This window comes from Pongo abelii, chromosome 19 (assembly GCF_028885655.2).
Source record: "Pongo abelii isolate AG06213 chromosome 19, NHGRI_mPonAbe1-v2.0_pri, whole genome shotgun sequence".
Taxonomy (NCBI): Eukaryota; Metazoa; Chordata; class Mammalia; order Primates; family Hominidae; genus Pongo; species Pongo abelii.
Genome location: NC_072004.2, coordinates 55,030,361 through 55,045,346, shown reverse-complemented (window position 1 = coordinate 55,045,346; position 14,986 = coordinate 55,030,361). Strand labels below are relative to the sequence as shown.

General features: G+C 62.9%; 2 protein-coding genes across 2 annotated transcripts; both read right to left on the bottom strand.

Moving 5' to 3' along the window:
- Positions 1-415: 415 nt before the first annotated feature.
- On the bottom strand, positions 416-2,494 carry LINC02875 (long intergenic non-protein coding RNA 2875). The gene has a single exon (XM_024235640.3). The coding sequence runs from the start codon at positions 2,267-2,269 to the stop codon at positions 1,514-1,516; it is 756 nt and encodes a 251-aa protein (XP_024091408.1). The 5' UTR covers positions 2,270-2,494; the 3' UTR covers positions 416-1,513.
- Positions 2,495-5,634: 3,140 nt separating this feature from the next.
- On the bottom strand, positions 5,635-14,345 carry TBX2 (T-box transcription factor 2). Its single transcript, XM_002834131.6, has 7 exons — positions 13,623-14,345; positions 12,245-12,512; positions 10,992-11,138; positions 9,752-9,828; positions 9,480-9,643; positions 8,428-9,062; positions 5,635-6,205 (listed from the first exon to the last, which is right to left on the bottom strand). Exons 1-7 carry the CDS (start codon positions 14,015-14,017, stop codon positions 5,753-5,755), a joined length of 2,139 nt encoding a protein of 712 aa, XP_002834177.4. The 5' UTR covers positions 14,018-14,345; the 3' UTR covers positions 5,635-5,752.
- Positions 14,346-14,986: the final 641 nt, after the last annotated feature.

The following is a 14,986-nucleotide window of genomic DNA, read 5'->3' as shown; positions in this document are numbered from 1 at the left end:
ATTGGTATCCCTTTCTCTCTTTGGGGTCTCTCTTTGGAGAGAAGTCACACACAGTCAACAAATTGTAGTGCTGGGCACCAAAGTCACCCCCGGCCCCCGCCCGCAACCCACTAGTCTGCATCTCTCCAAAAGCAGCTTGCTCGAGGTAGAAGGCCAAGCTGTGATTGACAAACGCACCCCACAGGGAATGGAGGCAGCCGGGCCCTAGAATGCAATTTCCTAATTTGGAATTCGTCCAGGCCACCAACCCAGTCCCCCACCCCAAGAATCTTGGCGAAGGTCCTCAAGGTCTGTGACTCTGCCTATCCCTCTGGCTCAGGTTCCTCAAGCATTAAATGGGAACATGGCTCTTCTCTGAAGCAGTTGAGGCTGGGGGCGGGACGGGGGTGGGGGCGGGTGGGGGGAAACTGGACCCAGGTCAACTGGCCATTCGCAGATCAACTTGATTTTAGTCCAAACTACTTATTTTGCAGATGAGGCTTCTGCAGCCCAGAGAATAAAGTCACATTTTCGAAGAGCACTCACAGCTCTAGAGGCAGAGTTCGACCTTGTACCTATCTATCTCCTGTCCAGGTTTCCTACCAAGCAGCTGCTTCAGCCATAGATGAGCATGTAGATAATTATTAAATCACCAAAGATTTGGTCCTATTCTCTGCTACATTGTACTTTGAAAGAGAAAAGAGCTGAGAACCTAGTGCAGGGACGACATCTGGCCTGGGTCCCATCGCCCAGCCGGTGACTGTATCGCAGTGGAAATGACCCTCGACTGGTGTTAACCGGGCTGCTTTCTAGCCGTGTGCCCTTAGGAAACGTGTGTAGGGTTAATCTCTGAGGGTGCCAGAGCTCATCTGGGGACATAAAGGGTCAGCTGGAAACAGGCTTCTAAGTAAGCCCCACCCCTCCAACTCTGGCATTTCCCAGCCAACGGGTCTTACATCCCCAGCCTCCTATTCAGACCTGACCCAGAGCATTGGTGGCTTTTAATCCAAGGGCGAGATTCTCAGGCTGACCCCTGGGCCCTCCCCAGTCCCCACCACCTCCCGCTGGAATAACGCAGCCCAAAGCCTCCCCTACGGAGGCAGGAACTTAGGTGAGCAGCTCCACAGGGCACATCCTGCCCGCAACCCTGAAGACCCCGCCCTGAACAGCCGGGTGAAGGTGGTGAGGAGGGCGGGTCGGAGCCGAGGGGGCCCTCTCCGCTGGAGGAGCGCTGGATCCCCGCCGATCCTTCCCCATCCCGCCCCTAAGCCCTCACCGTCGAGTGGGCCCCGCGCTCCTAGGGCCGTGCGCCCCGCGCGCTTCGGATCCCAGCCACAGCCCCCTTCGGAGGGGCCCAGGAGGCCGGAGTCTGGCGGCTCACTTCCCGCAGAGAGAACGCGAGGGCCCAGCCGCGCGGGCGCACAGAAGAGGACAGGTTGGGGTCTGCAGCAGCCTGGAAGGTCGCCGAGCTGGCGCTGCCGGGCGGTTCCGGCAGCAGGGGAGAAGGCCCCACCCCGAGCCTCAAGCCCTCCGCTCAGTGTGTCCGCAGCCCCGGAGTCCCTCGGTCTCTCGGCGGGCTGTGCCGGGCTCCGGACCCGGCTCTGCCTGTGTCGGTGGCTGTGCCTCCGTGCCCCGCTTGCCGGGGTCCGCCGTCTGTCTCCCGCTCTCGCCCGAGGCAGGCTGTGAGGCCGCGGCCCGGGCCCTGGCCTGCAGCGCCATCTCGTGGACCTGTGGGGAGTTGCCGAGGCCCGAGGCCTGGGGGGGCTCTGGGTTCGCTCCCACTCGTGCTCCCGGTGGGGAGCTGCGGGAGCTGCCAAGAGGACTCTCTGGGAAACCAGGCGCGGCCGTCAGCTCTGGAAATCGGTGCTTCCGGAGTGGGTTCGGGGTCCCCGGCCCCATCCAATAGGAGGAACAGATATGCGCCTCCGGAGAGCCCAAAAGGAAGTCCAAGTGCAAAACCGCCCCGGGGGTGCTCGGACACATTCAGTGCCCGGCGACCAGCCTCCACCCCGAAGGCGCTCCCGGGAGGGTGCCCAGGAGACCCTGAGCTCGGGCTCCCTCCCAAGAGGGCGGGGGCTCCCTCAGCTGCCGCCCAGTCCTGCGAGCATGGAGCGCTCGGCCTCCTGCGGGATCCCGCCTGACCACCGGTGCTGCGCACCTCGGGGCCAAGGACTGCGAAGGAGGGGGAGGAAGCGGGACTGGATTTTGGGTCCTTCCCAGAGCGGAGGAAGGCAGGCTCGGGGTGTAAATCCAGGGCTCGTAGAGGCTGTCCCTCAAGGGGCCGTCCCATAACCGGGAAATAGGGGGTCCCGGCCTCGAGCCGGGGCGCTTGCGCGTGGGAGTCCCGGGGACAGCGATGCTGAGCGCGCCCCTCCCGCCCCAGGAGCACCCCGCGCGGGAGTTCGCGGTCAGCTGGGGAGGCGGGCCCGGGAGCTGCGCCCTTCGGGAGGGCAGGGCCAGGCCACACCGGTGGCTCCGGTTCTCCACAGCAGCGGCGGGGGAGTGGAGGAGGAAGGGCTTGAGGGCTCGGAAGATTCCGATTAACCCGAGAGGAAATGAGGTCTCCCGGGCCTTGGGATCCGTGCGGCTTAGCCGCTAGGGGTCTCTCGGAGCCCCCGCACTCACACCCTTCATCTCCGAGTTCCTCCGGGAATCGCACGCGCCACCCCACACCGACACGCACAATTCCTTCTTAGACCTCACACGCCCCACACGCGAGGGCCCGAGGCGACAGGCTAGGCCGCCAGCAGGTATCGCCATCGTCCCAGCACAGGCCCTCCTGCCACGCGTGTGCCGGCGGCTCTGCCGTCCAAGGACCCCGGGCCAGGCCCTGAAGGGTTAAGGAGGCCTTGTGGCACCGGAGCGGCGGGTACGCGGGGCGCCTAGGCTAATTGGCGACCCCGGGGACAATGAGGGCTGGGAGGCCGGGGAGGAGGGTGGCTTAATTGGGCATGGGAGTGGCCTAGCCTTTGTCTGGGACAAGGCCCAGCCGCCGGCCGCGGGTTCCGGCAGTCGCACTCAGGCTACCAGCTGGGGCCCCGCGGAGCGCCGGGTGGGCGACTCGGAGGGAACATGTGCGGCGGGAGGTGGCGGCGAGAGTGGGGTGGGGGATTTCGAGGCCCTGGAGTCCCACCCCACCCCACCCGGGTTGCTGCAGCAACGACGCGGCCTAAAAACGGCCGCGACTAGGCCGCCCCGCCCGGCCTTCGCAGGCACCCGCCTCCCCCGCGCCCATGCCCGCACCGCACCCCTCCCGCGACCCTAGGTCGGTGCTGCCCCCTGGTGTCCGCAGCCCTGTACGTAGGCCGCCGCGGGCCCGCAGCCGACTCTGGTCTCCCTCCTAATGTCCTGCTGAAAGTGAGAAGCCGCGGGACGCAAACGCGCCCCTCCTCTAGGAGTATGAGAGTAGTTTCAGCCCAAAGCGACCTCCAGCAAACGCGCTGCCCACGGGCTTCTATTTAGGCTGGAAAACGGGCTTCTCTGTCCCCGTCGGGTTCCCGGACCTGCCCGCAGGTCTGAGGCAGGGAAGCCAGAACCCACCCTCTGGGGTTGGGATACATTCTACAGCAACCTCCCACTCGTGCACTGGCTGAGTCCCCTCCCCGCTCCAGCCGCATTCGGCGTGGCCTGGGGGCAGCCCCCTTCTGAAGAGGCGGGCCTGGTTCTCTCTCTCTCGCTCCTTGCAAATGTATCAGCCTACGAAGGCGTCCTGAGCGTCTGGGGGCCCAACTGTCCATTCCACCTTCACCATCACCCTTCCTCCATCTCAACGTCCCTGGTGTTTTGGAAGCCAGCACCATCCCCAAGCCCCACCCTGTGCAGTGCCCAAGGTGGGCAGCCTGTTGGGGCAGGGCGTTCAGGGTCCCCAAGGCTTAAAGAGGAGAGAACTGGAAGGAGGTGGCGTGCTGGGTGACCGACCAGACCCAGGGCTGAAGGAGTGCCCGCCCAGCTCCCACCCCTTCCCCACACCCACTGCTAGAAGTGGAGGCTGGAGACACCTGCTAGGTGGGCAAGGAGGGTGCGGCTCTGGGGAGCTCACCGGCGTGGGGAGGGAGGCAGCTGTCCTTGCAGGAGTGGGTCTCGGGGAAGGACCAGCCGAATGCAGACTGACACAGCTGGACCCCGGAGAGACCCCAGCCAAGCCCATTATTATACAGGGGAAACTGAGGCAGGAATGGAAATAGCCCACTGACCCCACTCCCTACGCTCCCAAGAGGGATTTAGATAGATGAGTTAAAGTAAGAACTTTTAGTCCAGATTTTGCCACTCTAGCCAACAGCCCTGACGCGGAGGAAATGTTTGTCTTTGAGGTTCAGGAGGCAGACAGAGGGGAAAGAATTCTAGGCTCAGCGATATTTGGCGGGGGGTGGTGGGGGGACACAGCCTAACCCCTCCTCGGAAAGGAGAGGTTGGACAAGGAACACCCATCCTCCCAGCCCACCCACCCAGAAGCATTGAAAGGAGATGCGTTTCCAGTGTGGTTTCCCGGAAAGGGAGTCAGAAGCCAGGAGTCCAGGCCGCTCGGCTGCTCTCCTCCCGGCCCGGGTGGGTGCCCAGGCCCGTTGCGCCGCGCGGCGGGAGCGACCGGCAGGGGGAGCCCAGCCCCGGCCTGGGACTCAGCCTGCGTCCCGCGCCGGCGCCGCCCGGCCTCGCGGCTCCGCCAGCGCCCCAGCCGCCCTGCCGCCGTGCCGCCCTGCAGTCCCCGGGGTGCAGCTGCCGCCGGGCGAGGGGCGCACAGCCTTTTGTCCCCGCCTCTCGTCCCTCCTTGCGCGCGTGCAGCGCCCCAGCCCCGCGCGACCCACAGAGCGCACAGCGCCGTTCACTTCGCTTTGTAGCGTTTTATTGTTTTCTCGCGTTTTTGTCGTTTCGTTCTCGCTCCGGAGCGAAAAGTGAAAACCTGAGGTGGAGCCCGCGGGCCGGGCGAGCCAAACCCGGGCGGAGGGGCCGAGGGGTCGAGGGGCCGGCGGGGTGGTGGCTCCTCCAGGGTTCTGGGCCTTCTCCCGCAGCCAAGGGCTCCCCAAGCCCTGTACAATATAGATGCTCATGTAAAATGAAAAAAACTTTAAATGTATGAGTTAATCTCTAAATATATGTACACAGCAATGTACACCTTTGAATAAATTAATACCAATTTGCATATTCTGGAAACCTTAAAGCTTATTTACACAAATTACCATTTATTTCATAAATATCTTTTTTTTTCCCCCTGGGGACTCAAGGCAGAAGGGCCACTCCCTCCGTTGACCACGGCTGGGAGGGGTGCCTGTCTCTTCAGGGAAGAGGTGGGGAGACTAACAGGTTCCCTCCCAGCTCAGGTCTACACTGACTTCAGTCGTAACTGGTTCCAGCCTCCCTCAACCCAGTTTTCTCACGCGGTCTAGGCCCAAGGTCCAGGGCTCTGGGACTCCCTCCGATGCTCCCACCCCTGGCCCCTGCACCTTCTGGCTTCTGCAGGGACCGCTGGGCCCTGGATGAGGCCTCTCCCACCTCGCTGGAAGACCAGAGACACCTTCGGATGCCACCTTGACGCTGGAGCGGATCTGGACCTAGCCCAGCAGCTCCCAAGTGACTGCGTTTCCAGCAGCCTGATCCTTGTTGAGGCCCAGGGAAGTGTCCCAGGCCCCAACTTGCCAGACGAGGCTCTATTCCGGCTGCTGCAGCCCACTTTTCTCCTTTATTTAAATAAATACCCATTCTGTGCTGTACACGTCCCAAGCAGCAGGGGCAGGCAGCCCGGGTGGCCTGCGTGGCAGGGGAGCAGCTGGGCAGCCCCTCACTTGGGCGACTCCCGGCCTGGGGAGAGGGCTCGCTGGCCCTCCAGCCCACTCACCAGTCTCTGGATGCTCTGCAGTTCATTGGCCGCCTCCTTGGCCGAGCCACTGGGCGACAGGGCACCGCGGGATGGGGCCCCTACTTTGCGGAGAGCCAGCTCGGGCAGGGGGCTAGGCTCCCGGCTGTTTCCGCCAGCAGCCTTGGAGCCCTCGGAGGCCAGCCCGGTGGTGAGGAGGCTAGTGCTAGGCGGGATGGTGACCGGGATCTGATAGGGGCTGAAACGCAGTCGGGGCCGGGCACTGCCCAGGAAGGGGCTCCGGGACAGGGAGCCGGCGGCTGCGGCGGCGGCAGCTGCAGCACTAGTGGCGGGCAAAGCCGAGGCGGCTGCGGCTGCTGCTGCCATGTAGGTGTAGGGGTAGGGGAAGAGGCCTCCGAAAGTGGGCATTGGAATTCCCTGGAAGAAACAGAACAAGACAAGGGTTAGACATCTTTCCTGAAGTCTTTCTGAAGGTGGGCTGGGTGCTGGGGTGGTGCTATCTATCCCCTGGACACAGTGCCCTGCTGTTTTAGAGATGTAAAACCACAACTCGCATAACTATAACCACAGGCAGCACAGGTAAGCATGAGCCAGTGTTCCTGTCGCCAAACCCAGTTAGAAGGGTGAGATCGCTTCAGGCTACCATGCAAAGGCCTGCCATCAAGTTCTGTGCTGGGCATTACAGCAGGGGTAATGGAAGGGACATTCCAGGTGACTGCACTAGCATGGGTGAAGGCTTTGAGGGAGAAAACGGGGCAGGCATAGGGCCAGGTGGCAAACAGGCAGCTTTGGGTGTCTTGGAGGTTCTGCTCATTGAGAACAGTGTCCTCGCCACCCCTCCTATCTGCAGGCTCTGAAGGGCAGAGGGCACACACGCTGGGGAAGGCACTTTGCAAAGTCTCCTTCTGCCTGCTCACGGTTCTCCTGCCTGGGCCAGGAGGAGGACACAGGTGCCAACCAGTTCATAAACTGGCCTGAAAGTTCTACAGGGAACGCCTGGCAGCACCTCACTGGCAGCTGAGGAAGGAATGCAGTCTTTGCCTGTGAAGGGCACAGCAGCCAGGAACTCCTGGACAAGCACCTTCCTGAGTTCATGAGGTCTGGCTGGTGCACGGCCTGACCTTTGAGATAATGTCTTACTCCCCAGAGCCAGTGGGTATGGGGAGGAGGGCAGGGGGCTGATGATTGCGCTGGGCTCCCAGGGAGCCTCAGGCCTGGCTCAAGCAGGAAGAAGAAAAGAGGCAGCTTCATCAGGCCTGAGAAAATACCCCCTCCTGAGAGTGTCAGGTCCTACTGGGCATTTCAGATCTGGCATCCCAGGTTGGGAGGAAGGAGGGAGGCTTCAGTTCTCTTGGGATTTGGCTCTACCTGATGTCTGGGATGGGCTGCACTGGCCTGGGAATGTAACTACCAGCAGCCCTACCAACGGATACCTCCCAGGTGCTGGTATTCTCACCCAGGCCATGCACCTGTTGGCCAGGCTGTGTCTAGAAGCCCTGACTTCCTCATGACCTCTGTGATGCTGGTGATCATTACCAGTTTGTCTGGGGAGGAGGCATTCACATACACAAATAATCAGGGGTGCAGATTAAACCTCTGGGCCCTGAACTTTCTCCAGAGGCTTCCCTTCCAGCCCAGAGCCCCAGATGAGTGATGGTGATACCTCAAACACTCCACACACCCTTACACTGAGCTGTGTGTAAAACTCGTTTCAGAATCGCCTGCCTCCCAACCCTCCCCACCAACCCAACTTTTAAAATATTTGCTTCTGAAGCAAAGGAGCTTTCTCAGACCTGAACTGCTATTTTCCTTCCCTTGAGATAAGATCTCAGGGGTTCAATTTGCCAGAAACCTCAGAGGGAAGAAAATGAATGAAGAGATTCCAAATCTTTCCACAGGGAATATTCCACCCAAGCAACCAAAGAGGCTACTGTCCGCATCGGATCTCCTTACTGTGCCCCAGCCACATTTTCATTAACACTCCCCTGGGAGCTCGGAATTTCAATGGGGCCTGAGGAGCTGAGTTCTCATCCCTGACATGTGGCTGGGGGTGCTGGGAACTCACGGTAGGGGAGAGACCAGCCTTGTCCTTTGCCAGGACAGAGGACTTCATAGAAGGTCTGGGAGGGGCCAGAGACCTCTGGGAGGGCTGATGGTCAACTGTCCAGAAAATAATGCAAATGTTCCTCCTCCCTTTTGTCTGTCTGGCCACCTTAGCCTTTCAGAATGGACAGGGAGCCAAGGGTCTTTGTTCTCAAGAAAAATGTCCTGAGGCCAGGAGAGAAGACTTCACAAGCCAGGGGTGGCCCTGGTCTGTGAGGGTCAGAAGAGTCTCGATGGGCACCGCACTCCTCGCTGGGGCTATAGGGAAGGAAGCAGGCCCAGAGAGGGTCAGGGACTTGCCAAAGGTCACACGGGAGTCAGAAGCGGCACCCTGGCCAGCCCCTGGACTTACAACACAGTCCTCGTCTCTCAGAACCCAGGTGTCCCAAAGGGCATCCGGGGGCCTCCCCTGGATGGAGTTCTTGCCTGCCAGAGGCTCCCAGCGACCCTGGCACCCTCGGGCCCTCCGCTGGCTTCGCCGCCAGCTCCCTGGGCCTTCTCCCTCGCTGGCGCTGCCGCGGGGTCACAGGCCTTACCTGAGATGCCAGCATGTGCTGGGAGAGGTGGAACGGGAAGGGTGCGGCGGTGCTTGCTGCGCTGGCCGCGGGACCCAGCCCGCCTGCGTCCAGCCCCGCGGCGGTCCCAGGCCCGCCACCTCCGCTGTTGCCGCCGCCTGCCACCGAGGCCAGCAGGTGACCCATGCCCATGGCGGAGAAGGCGCCAGGGCCCATGGTGAACTGTCCAGGGTGCAGGAAGAGCGGCTGGCCGGCTCCCAGCGGCCCGAAGAACTGCTGCCCGTGCAAGTGGCTGGAAAAGGCCAGGCCGGACAGGTGTCCGGCGCCCAGGGGGGACGCACTGTCTGTCTGCACCACCAGCGGCGCCAGGCCCTGCTCCTTGCCCTCGGCAGCCTCCTTGCGTCCCTCGTCCTTCCTCCGAGCTTCTGCGCGCTCCTTCTCCAGGCTCCGCAGGCCGAACGGGCCGTCCCCGCCGCTCTCGGCCGGCTCCTTGCCCCTCTCGGGACTGCGCCGCTCCCGGGCGCGCTCAGGTTCGGTCAAGCGAGTGGGGCTGGCGCTGTCTGGAGCAGGGCTGCGGCCTAGCGGCGCCCCCGCACGCTCCTCGCTCAACCTCTCAGGCTCCGGGTCGCTGTCCGCGGCGCACGACTTCTCTTCAGCTGCGGGGAGAGGGCACGCGGATTACAGGGGCCTGGGCGGAGGCCGATGAGCAGGATCAGGGACACTCGGGAAGGGCTGCTCTCGGGGAGGCCTAGTCGGAGGAGCTGCTGGAGTCGGGCAAGGGGCAGCTGCAGGTCACCTAATCCAAGACCCCAGATTTACAGTGGAAGGAACCCAGCCCTGGAGAGGAAACCCTACAGCCATAGAATTACACGGCGCCCAAGGGGCCAGGTTCGGAGTCCGGCCGGATCTTCTGGCTACCGGGCACCGCCCTCGTAGGGGAGTCCCGGGACAGAAACCCGTTTCCTTCCTGGCCTTTCAGATTAGCGGGTAGCTCAGCAAAAGACCAGCCCAGCGACCTGAGGACCACCCCCCCCGCCCCCACCTCCCTCTCCATCCTCCGGTCCGACCCTCACCTCGGGCGCGGTGCAGGCGCAGGGGACTGGGCGCTGCGCCCGGGGAGGTGGGTGGTTCCCGCGCTGGAGGAGGGTCGCACGACGAGGCGTCCGACTCCGCGCCATCGCGCTCGGGTTTGCAGTGCTCCTCGTACAAGCGCAGAGACGGCAGCGTCAGCTGCTTCCTGGGGATGAGCGGAGGAACCAGGTCAGCTGGGAGCCCATCCCTCCATCCCTCCTGCTCGCTGCTCCCGCGGGCACCCGCCACAGGGCTGCTGTCCTCGCCCCCTCACCTTTTCTCCCGCCGGCCGTTCCCGGTGTCCCGGAAGCCCTTGGCAAACGGGTTGTTGTCGATCTTCAGCTGTGTGATCTGCGGGGACCAAGGGGGCGGCGCTAAGTCAGGCCGTGGCTCTTCCAGCCTGGTCGGGGGCATCCCGAGGTCAGCGGCTGCTGGCCGCAGAGGGAAGACCCGGGGAGCGTCCACTTGGTACCCACCCGCCTGGGATGGGACGCCCCGAGCTGAGGCCGGTGGGAGGGCCTCGCGGAAAGCGACGGGGTCTGTCCTCCAAAAACTTCATTCGAGGAATTATCCCTAGACAGGCCCACACAGGCCTAAAGCAGTGCCGCAGTGTCGGAACCAGCCCAAGCATGCACGCACGCCCGCGGGCTTGCACAAGTTAAACGACTCCGCACCCGAGCAGGCGCGCACAGAGACTGCAGTTCACACGCAAGGCTGCAGGTACACACAAAGCCAAATCACACTCACGGGACCGCACACACGCCAAGTGTGCACAGACAGAACAAGCGCCTACAGAACCAAACGAATTCACACGCCTCCACAGGTATCCAACACACCCCAAACGGAGCACGCACAGCCCAGCGTACACCTTGGTTCACAAAGCCACAACGACCGGCACGGACACTCGTACCCTCTCTTTCACTCGACAGTGGCGCACAAGGGCACAGGCCTAGAGGGGTGATGCTCTGCCTCACTGGAACAAGGGTGGAGAAGCCGCAAGCAGAAAAAGCCCTTTGATTGGAAGGAAATTCTCTAAGCGCCTCCCAAGGGGTCTGGGGCGTGGACTGACCCACAGCAGTAGCCAGGGGTGCTTTGGGGGGCTGTGTCACCTGTCCCACCCTCTGGCTCCCCCGAGAGAGTGAAAACTGGGCCCCGGGTTCTGAGCATCGGTAGAGCCTGAGCAGATTGCCTCGGGCCCTCTCTTCATTTACATTCTCATTCCTGAGCCAAGAAATAAACGAATAAAATGTAAAAATGTCAGCGCGGGCCCGGAGTCTCAGCTAATTGCTAAGTAAACATCTCCACCCGAACGAGGGCCCAGCTGTTCGCTCGCCCCAGGGGAGCCTGTGTGTGCGCGCGGTGGGCTTGAGAGGGCGCCTTGAGGACTTCCGTGGGTGCTGCGCGTGTGGATGCGAGGCTCGGTGCTCGGGGGCGGGCCGCAAGCGCGCGGATCCCGTGTGGGGGGCTTCGGAGGCGATGAATGGATGGTTGGGCCCACCGCCCGCCGCGCGCACCTTGTCATTCTGGTAGGCAGTGACGGCGATGAAGTCGGTCTCCGGGAACACGTAGGTGCGGAAGGTGCTGTACGGCAGCTTCAGGATGTCGTTGGCTCGCACTATGTGGAAGCGCGGCTGGTACTTGTGCATGGAGTTTAGGATGGTCTGCGGGGAGGGTGGGGGTCAGCCGGCAGCCGCCAGCCCCGGGCCCGAGCTTTTCTATTCTTTGGGTACCTGACCTCTTCCTCTCCACTTCTCTGTCTCTCTGTCTCTGTCTCTGTCTCTCTCTCTCTCTCTCTCTCTCTCTCTCGGTTCTTCCTCTTCCCCATTTTCTCCTGTCTCTGCTCTTTTCTCACCCTTATTTCTTTTTCTTCTACTTTTCCTCTCGCTTTTCTTTTTTCACAGCTTCTCTTTCTCTTGCCATTAAAAAAATATTTCCCGGTTGGAAACAGAAACGAGACAGAGCAAAAACAAAACAAAGCAAAAAACAAAACAAAAAAAATCAACCAAACAACCCCTCCCCCCAAAAAAAACCCCAAACAAAATAAAACAAAACAGAGCCCTACAATTCCACTCTTAACACTCTCTTCCTTTCTGGCACTGGTAAGCCCCCTAACCCCACAGAGAGGAGATTCCAACCTTCAGGGGCTCACCAACTGCCCTACCTCAGAATGGGCAGTCCCTTTTGCCCTATGAAACACCACCCCCCCGTTCGCTGGGGCCTTGCTCAGGCATAAATGGAGAGAACCCCCAAACTCTCTCCTCCTAGTTGGGCATCTGCCTGTGGGAGGAGGGAAAGGTCTTAGGGAGGCTGGGGGGTGGGTGGGGAGGGTGGTTTAACTTTTAAATCCCCTAGTCCTGGGGGAGGGCCAGGAACGCGGGTCTTGGCAGAAGGGTGATGGACAAGTTGAGGTCATGGGCAGGTCTTCCAAGCTCGGCACCTACAGGCCAAGAGCAAGGTGACCTCCGTGGTCCAGCACTGCAGACCCAGTCCTGGCAGCACCTGCCTCCCTCTTGACCGTAGGAGGGGCCCTCCACCGCCTGACGAACTGAGATTGTGAGCTGCCAGCCACCGACCCCACCATTTCCCAGGCTTGCAGAGGAGAGACCTGGGGCCCAGGCCCAGCCCACGCAGGCCACAGGGCAGTGACCCGGGCAGGGGGTTTGCCCAGCGCTTCCCCCTGGGAGATCCTGCCGCCCTGCTCTCCTGCTCAGCTGCAGTGCTGGGTCAACAGTCTCCTGCACCGTCCCCACCCTGCCCCAACACTCACGAAGCCGTGCTTGTCAGAGATGTTGTTGGTCAGCTTCAGCTTGTGGAAGGCCACAGGCTTGGCCATCCACTGCTCCCCCGTGGCTGGGCTGTCTGGGTGGATGTACATGCGTTTGGGCATCTCAGGGTCGGCCTTGCCCGCCACCATCCAGCGCGAGTTGTGGAACTTATAGCGGCAATCGTCAGCGGCCACAATGTCCATCAGCAGGATGTATTTGGCCTTCTTGTCCAGGCCGCTGACTCGCACCTTGAAGGGGGGGAACATCCGCCTGGGAGGGAGGGAAGGGAGGAGATCCCATTGGAACCGGCTGTTCTAGGTCCGAGGACCCCTCTCCTCCTTTATTTATGCCTCCTCGTTGCGCATACCGCTGCCGCCTGGCTGTTTCCCCTGTGGTCGTCTGCTCTGCCCTCTCATCACTGCCCGGAAGACCCCACCTGTGGTTGTTGCTCCCAGGAGATCCCATTTCTGCCTGTGAGACCCTCTCTTAAATGGCCTCCCTTAAGCCTTGTGCTCAGATCTGGGGACCCTCTTTCTCCCTGATCTGAGATGAAAGCTGATGCCCAGGAGAGAAGTCTAGGCCCTCTAGAAATATTCTCGCTTCTCCTGAATCTCCCCGAAATTCGTTCAGGGGAAATACCCACTTGGGACGGAAGCTCCCAGAAATAAATTTGGAGGGTGTTTGTATTGGGAACTGGGCTACAGAGCCTGATAAGACATCCTGGCCGTGCAGTTCGGGGGAAGAGGGTGAACCCGAGGCCTGGATTCTCAGTGGCTGAGTCGAAGGGTGGAGGGGCCGGGGCTGTGGCTTTCTTCAGGTTTTAAGGCCTGGGGCGGCGGAAGAGTCCAGGGCTCGGATGCCCGCGGTCGAGAAAGGGCTCCCAGCCGGTTGAGGCGGAGGGCTCGGCTGACCCGGGGCTCGCTGCCGGGAAGCGAGGGACCGGCCTGGGGCTAGCTGGGCGCAGGTCCCACTAGGGGCTTCGGGGTCGGAGCAGAGTCTGGGAGAGGCTGAATTTCCCCGGAGCTCGGAGACGGACCCGGACGCAGAAGAGCGAGAGCGCGGGGCGGAGGAGACCACCAGGGCCAAGCCGCGGGACCTCCTCTGCGCTGGGACTCAGAACGGTTGGGGCTATTCTTTAGCAGTATGTTTTCGTTTTATTTCATTGGGAGGATTTTAGCGTTTTCGTTTAAAAAAAAAAATCGCTCCAGTGCCAAACGAGAAAAGTCAACTTGGTTGTCCGTGGGAGCGAAGCGTGGAGTCAGGGCCAGAGCCTGGAGCCGGGAGCCGGGAGTGCCCGGCTCTGCTCTGATCCGTGCGGTCCGGTGCCCCAGCCCGCCCGCCCGCCCGCCCGAGAGCCCTCCAGCCGGCCGGCAGCCCTACCTCCCGGACTTGGTGATGACCATCTCCGTGCCTAGCTTGTGGAACTGGTCCCACAGCTCCTTGGCCTCCAGCGTCACCTTGGGGTCGTCCTCCACCTCGTCCTCGGGCTCCAGGCTCTTGAGCGAGCGCAGATGCGCGGCGGGCGGGTGCGGGCCCAGTGCCGAGACGTGCAGCCCCGCCTCGGCCGCTGCTGCCGCCGCCGCCGCCGCGGCCGCGGCCCCCGCCAGGCCCGGGTCTGGCAGCGGCTTGGCCAGCGCGCCGGGCGGCAGCGCGAGTGCCGGGAAGAAGGAGGGCTGCGCCGCCGCCAGGAAGGCGGACATGGGGAAGTCGGCGGGCCGTGGCGCGTGGAACGGGTGGTAAGCCATGGCGCTGGCCGCCAGCGCCGGCTCTCTCATCGGGACATCCGGCCCAGGCGCCCGGGGGCCGGGGCCGGGGGCGCGCGGCTCGGACCCCCGGCCCGGGCGGCGGCGCGCGCGGAGGACGGACGACCCGGGTGGCGGGCGCAGCAGCTGCTCCTCCGGGTTCCCCGTCCGGCGCACCGCAAGGGGCACCGGGCTCTGTGCGCGGGGGCGGCGGGGGCTCTGCGCGGGGCCGGGCTGGGCTGGGCTGGGCTGGCCCGCTCTGGCGCCGGGGACCACGCGCGACTGGTTAGATCTTGTCGTGATCTCTGGAAAACTGTGACTATCTCACATGTCCTGCCCAGCTCGGATCCCCTGCGCTAACGAGCCAGGCCCCCCTTGATTGCTGATTTTACGCTTTTTGGACCAATTGTGGGTCTCCGGGGGCGGGGTTTTGACAGCTCAGGCCAAGCTCCGGCCGGGAGGGGGGGCCTGGGAGAAGGTGTCGGAAGCCTCAGCAGTAAGAAAACATGTCAACAGAATAAAATATTAACCAATGACGGGCCGCCGGGCCCCGAGACCCCTCCTCCTGCCCCGGCCCCCACCGCCCGCCCGCGCCTGCGGCTGCCTGCGCGGGACTGGAGAGCGCGGAGGGCCGACCTGACCCGCCGAAAGGGCCTGAGGCGAGGGGAGCCCGGGTCCCGGGGCCTTGGGGAAGGACCCGCAGCCGCACGCCGGCCCCAAGTGCAAAGCATTGACACGACCCCGAGAGGAGAGGGGGCGCCCTCCTTCTCCCGCGCCTGGAGGCCCGGCCGCTCTGGTCCGAGCCCCAGCCTGGCCTCCGACCCAGCTCCCGGTCGTGGCGCCGCCTGGGGGTCCCTGCGCCCCGGAAAGAGACAGCAGGCACTGGAAAGCGAGGCCGGTGGGCGGGCAAGTCGGGAGGCTCGGGCGGCCGAGGTCCGGGAGCGGATCCCAGGTGGCGGGAGCTGGTGAGTGGAGCCATGGCCGAGCCCTGCTGGGGCCGGC

Excerpts from the sequence above, each read along its gene's own strand:
- LINC02875 (XM_024235640.3), bottom strand. The coding sequence starts at position 2,269 with ATGGGACGGCCCCTTGAGGGACAGCCTCTACGAGCCCTGGATTTACAC.
- TBX2 (XM_002834131.6), bottom strand. The coding sequence starts at position 14,017 with ATGAGAGAGCCGGCGCTGGCGGCCAGCGCCATGGCTTACCACCCGTTC. Across the intron at positions 9,829-10,991 it reads CTGCCTACCAGAATGACAAG|ATCACACAGCTGAAGATCGA; the intron begins GTGCGCGCGGCG and ends TGGTCCCCGCAG. Across the intron at positions 9,644-9,751 it reads AACGGCCGGCGGGAGAAAAG|GAAGCAGCTGACGCTGCCGT; the intron begins GTGAGGGGGCGA and ends GCTCATCCCCAG.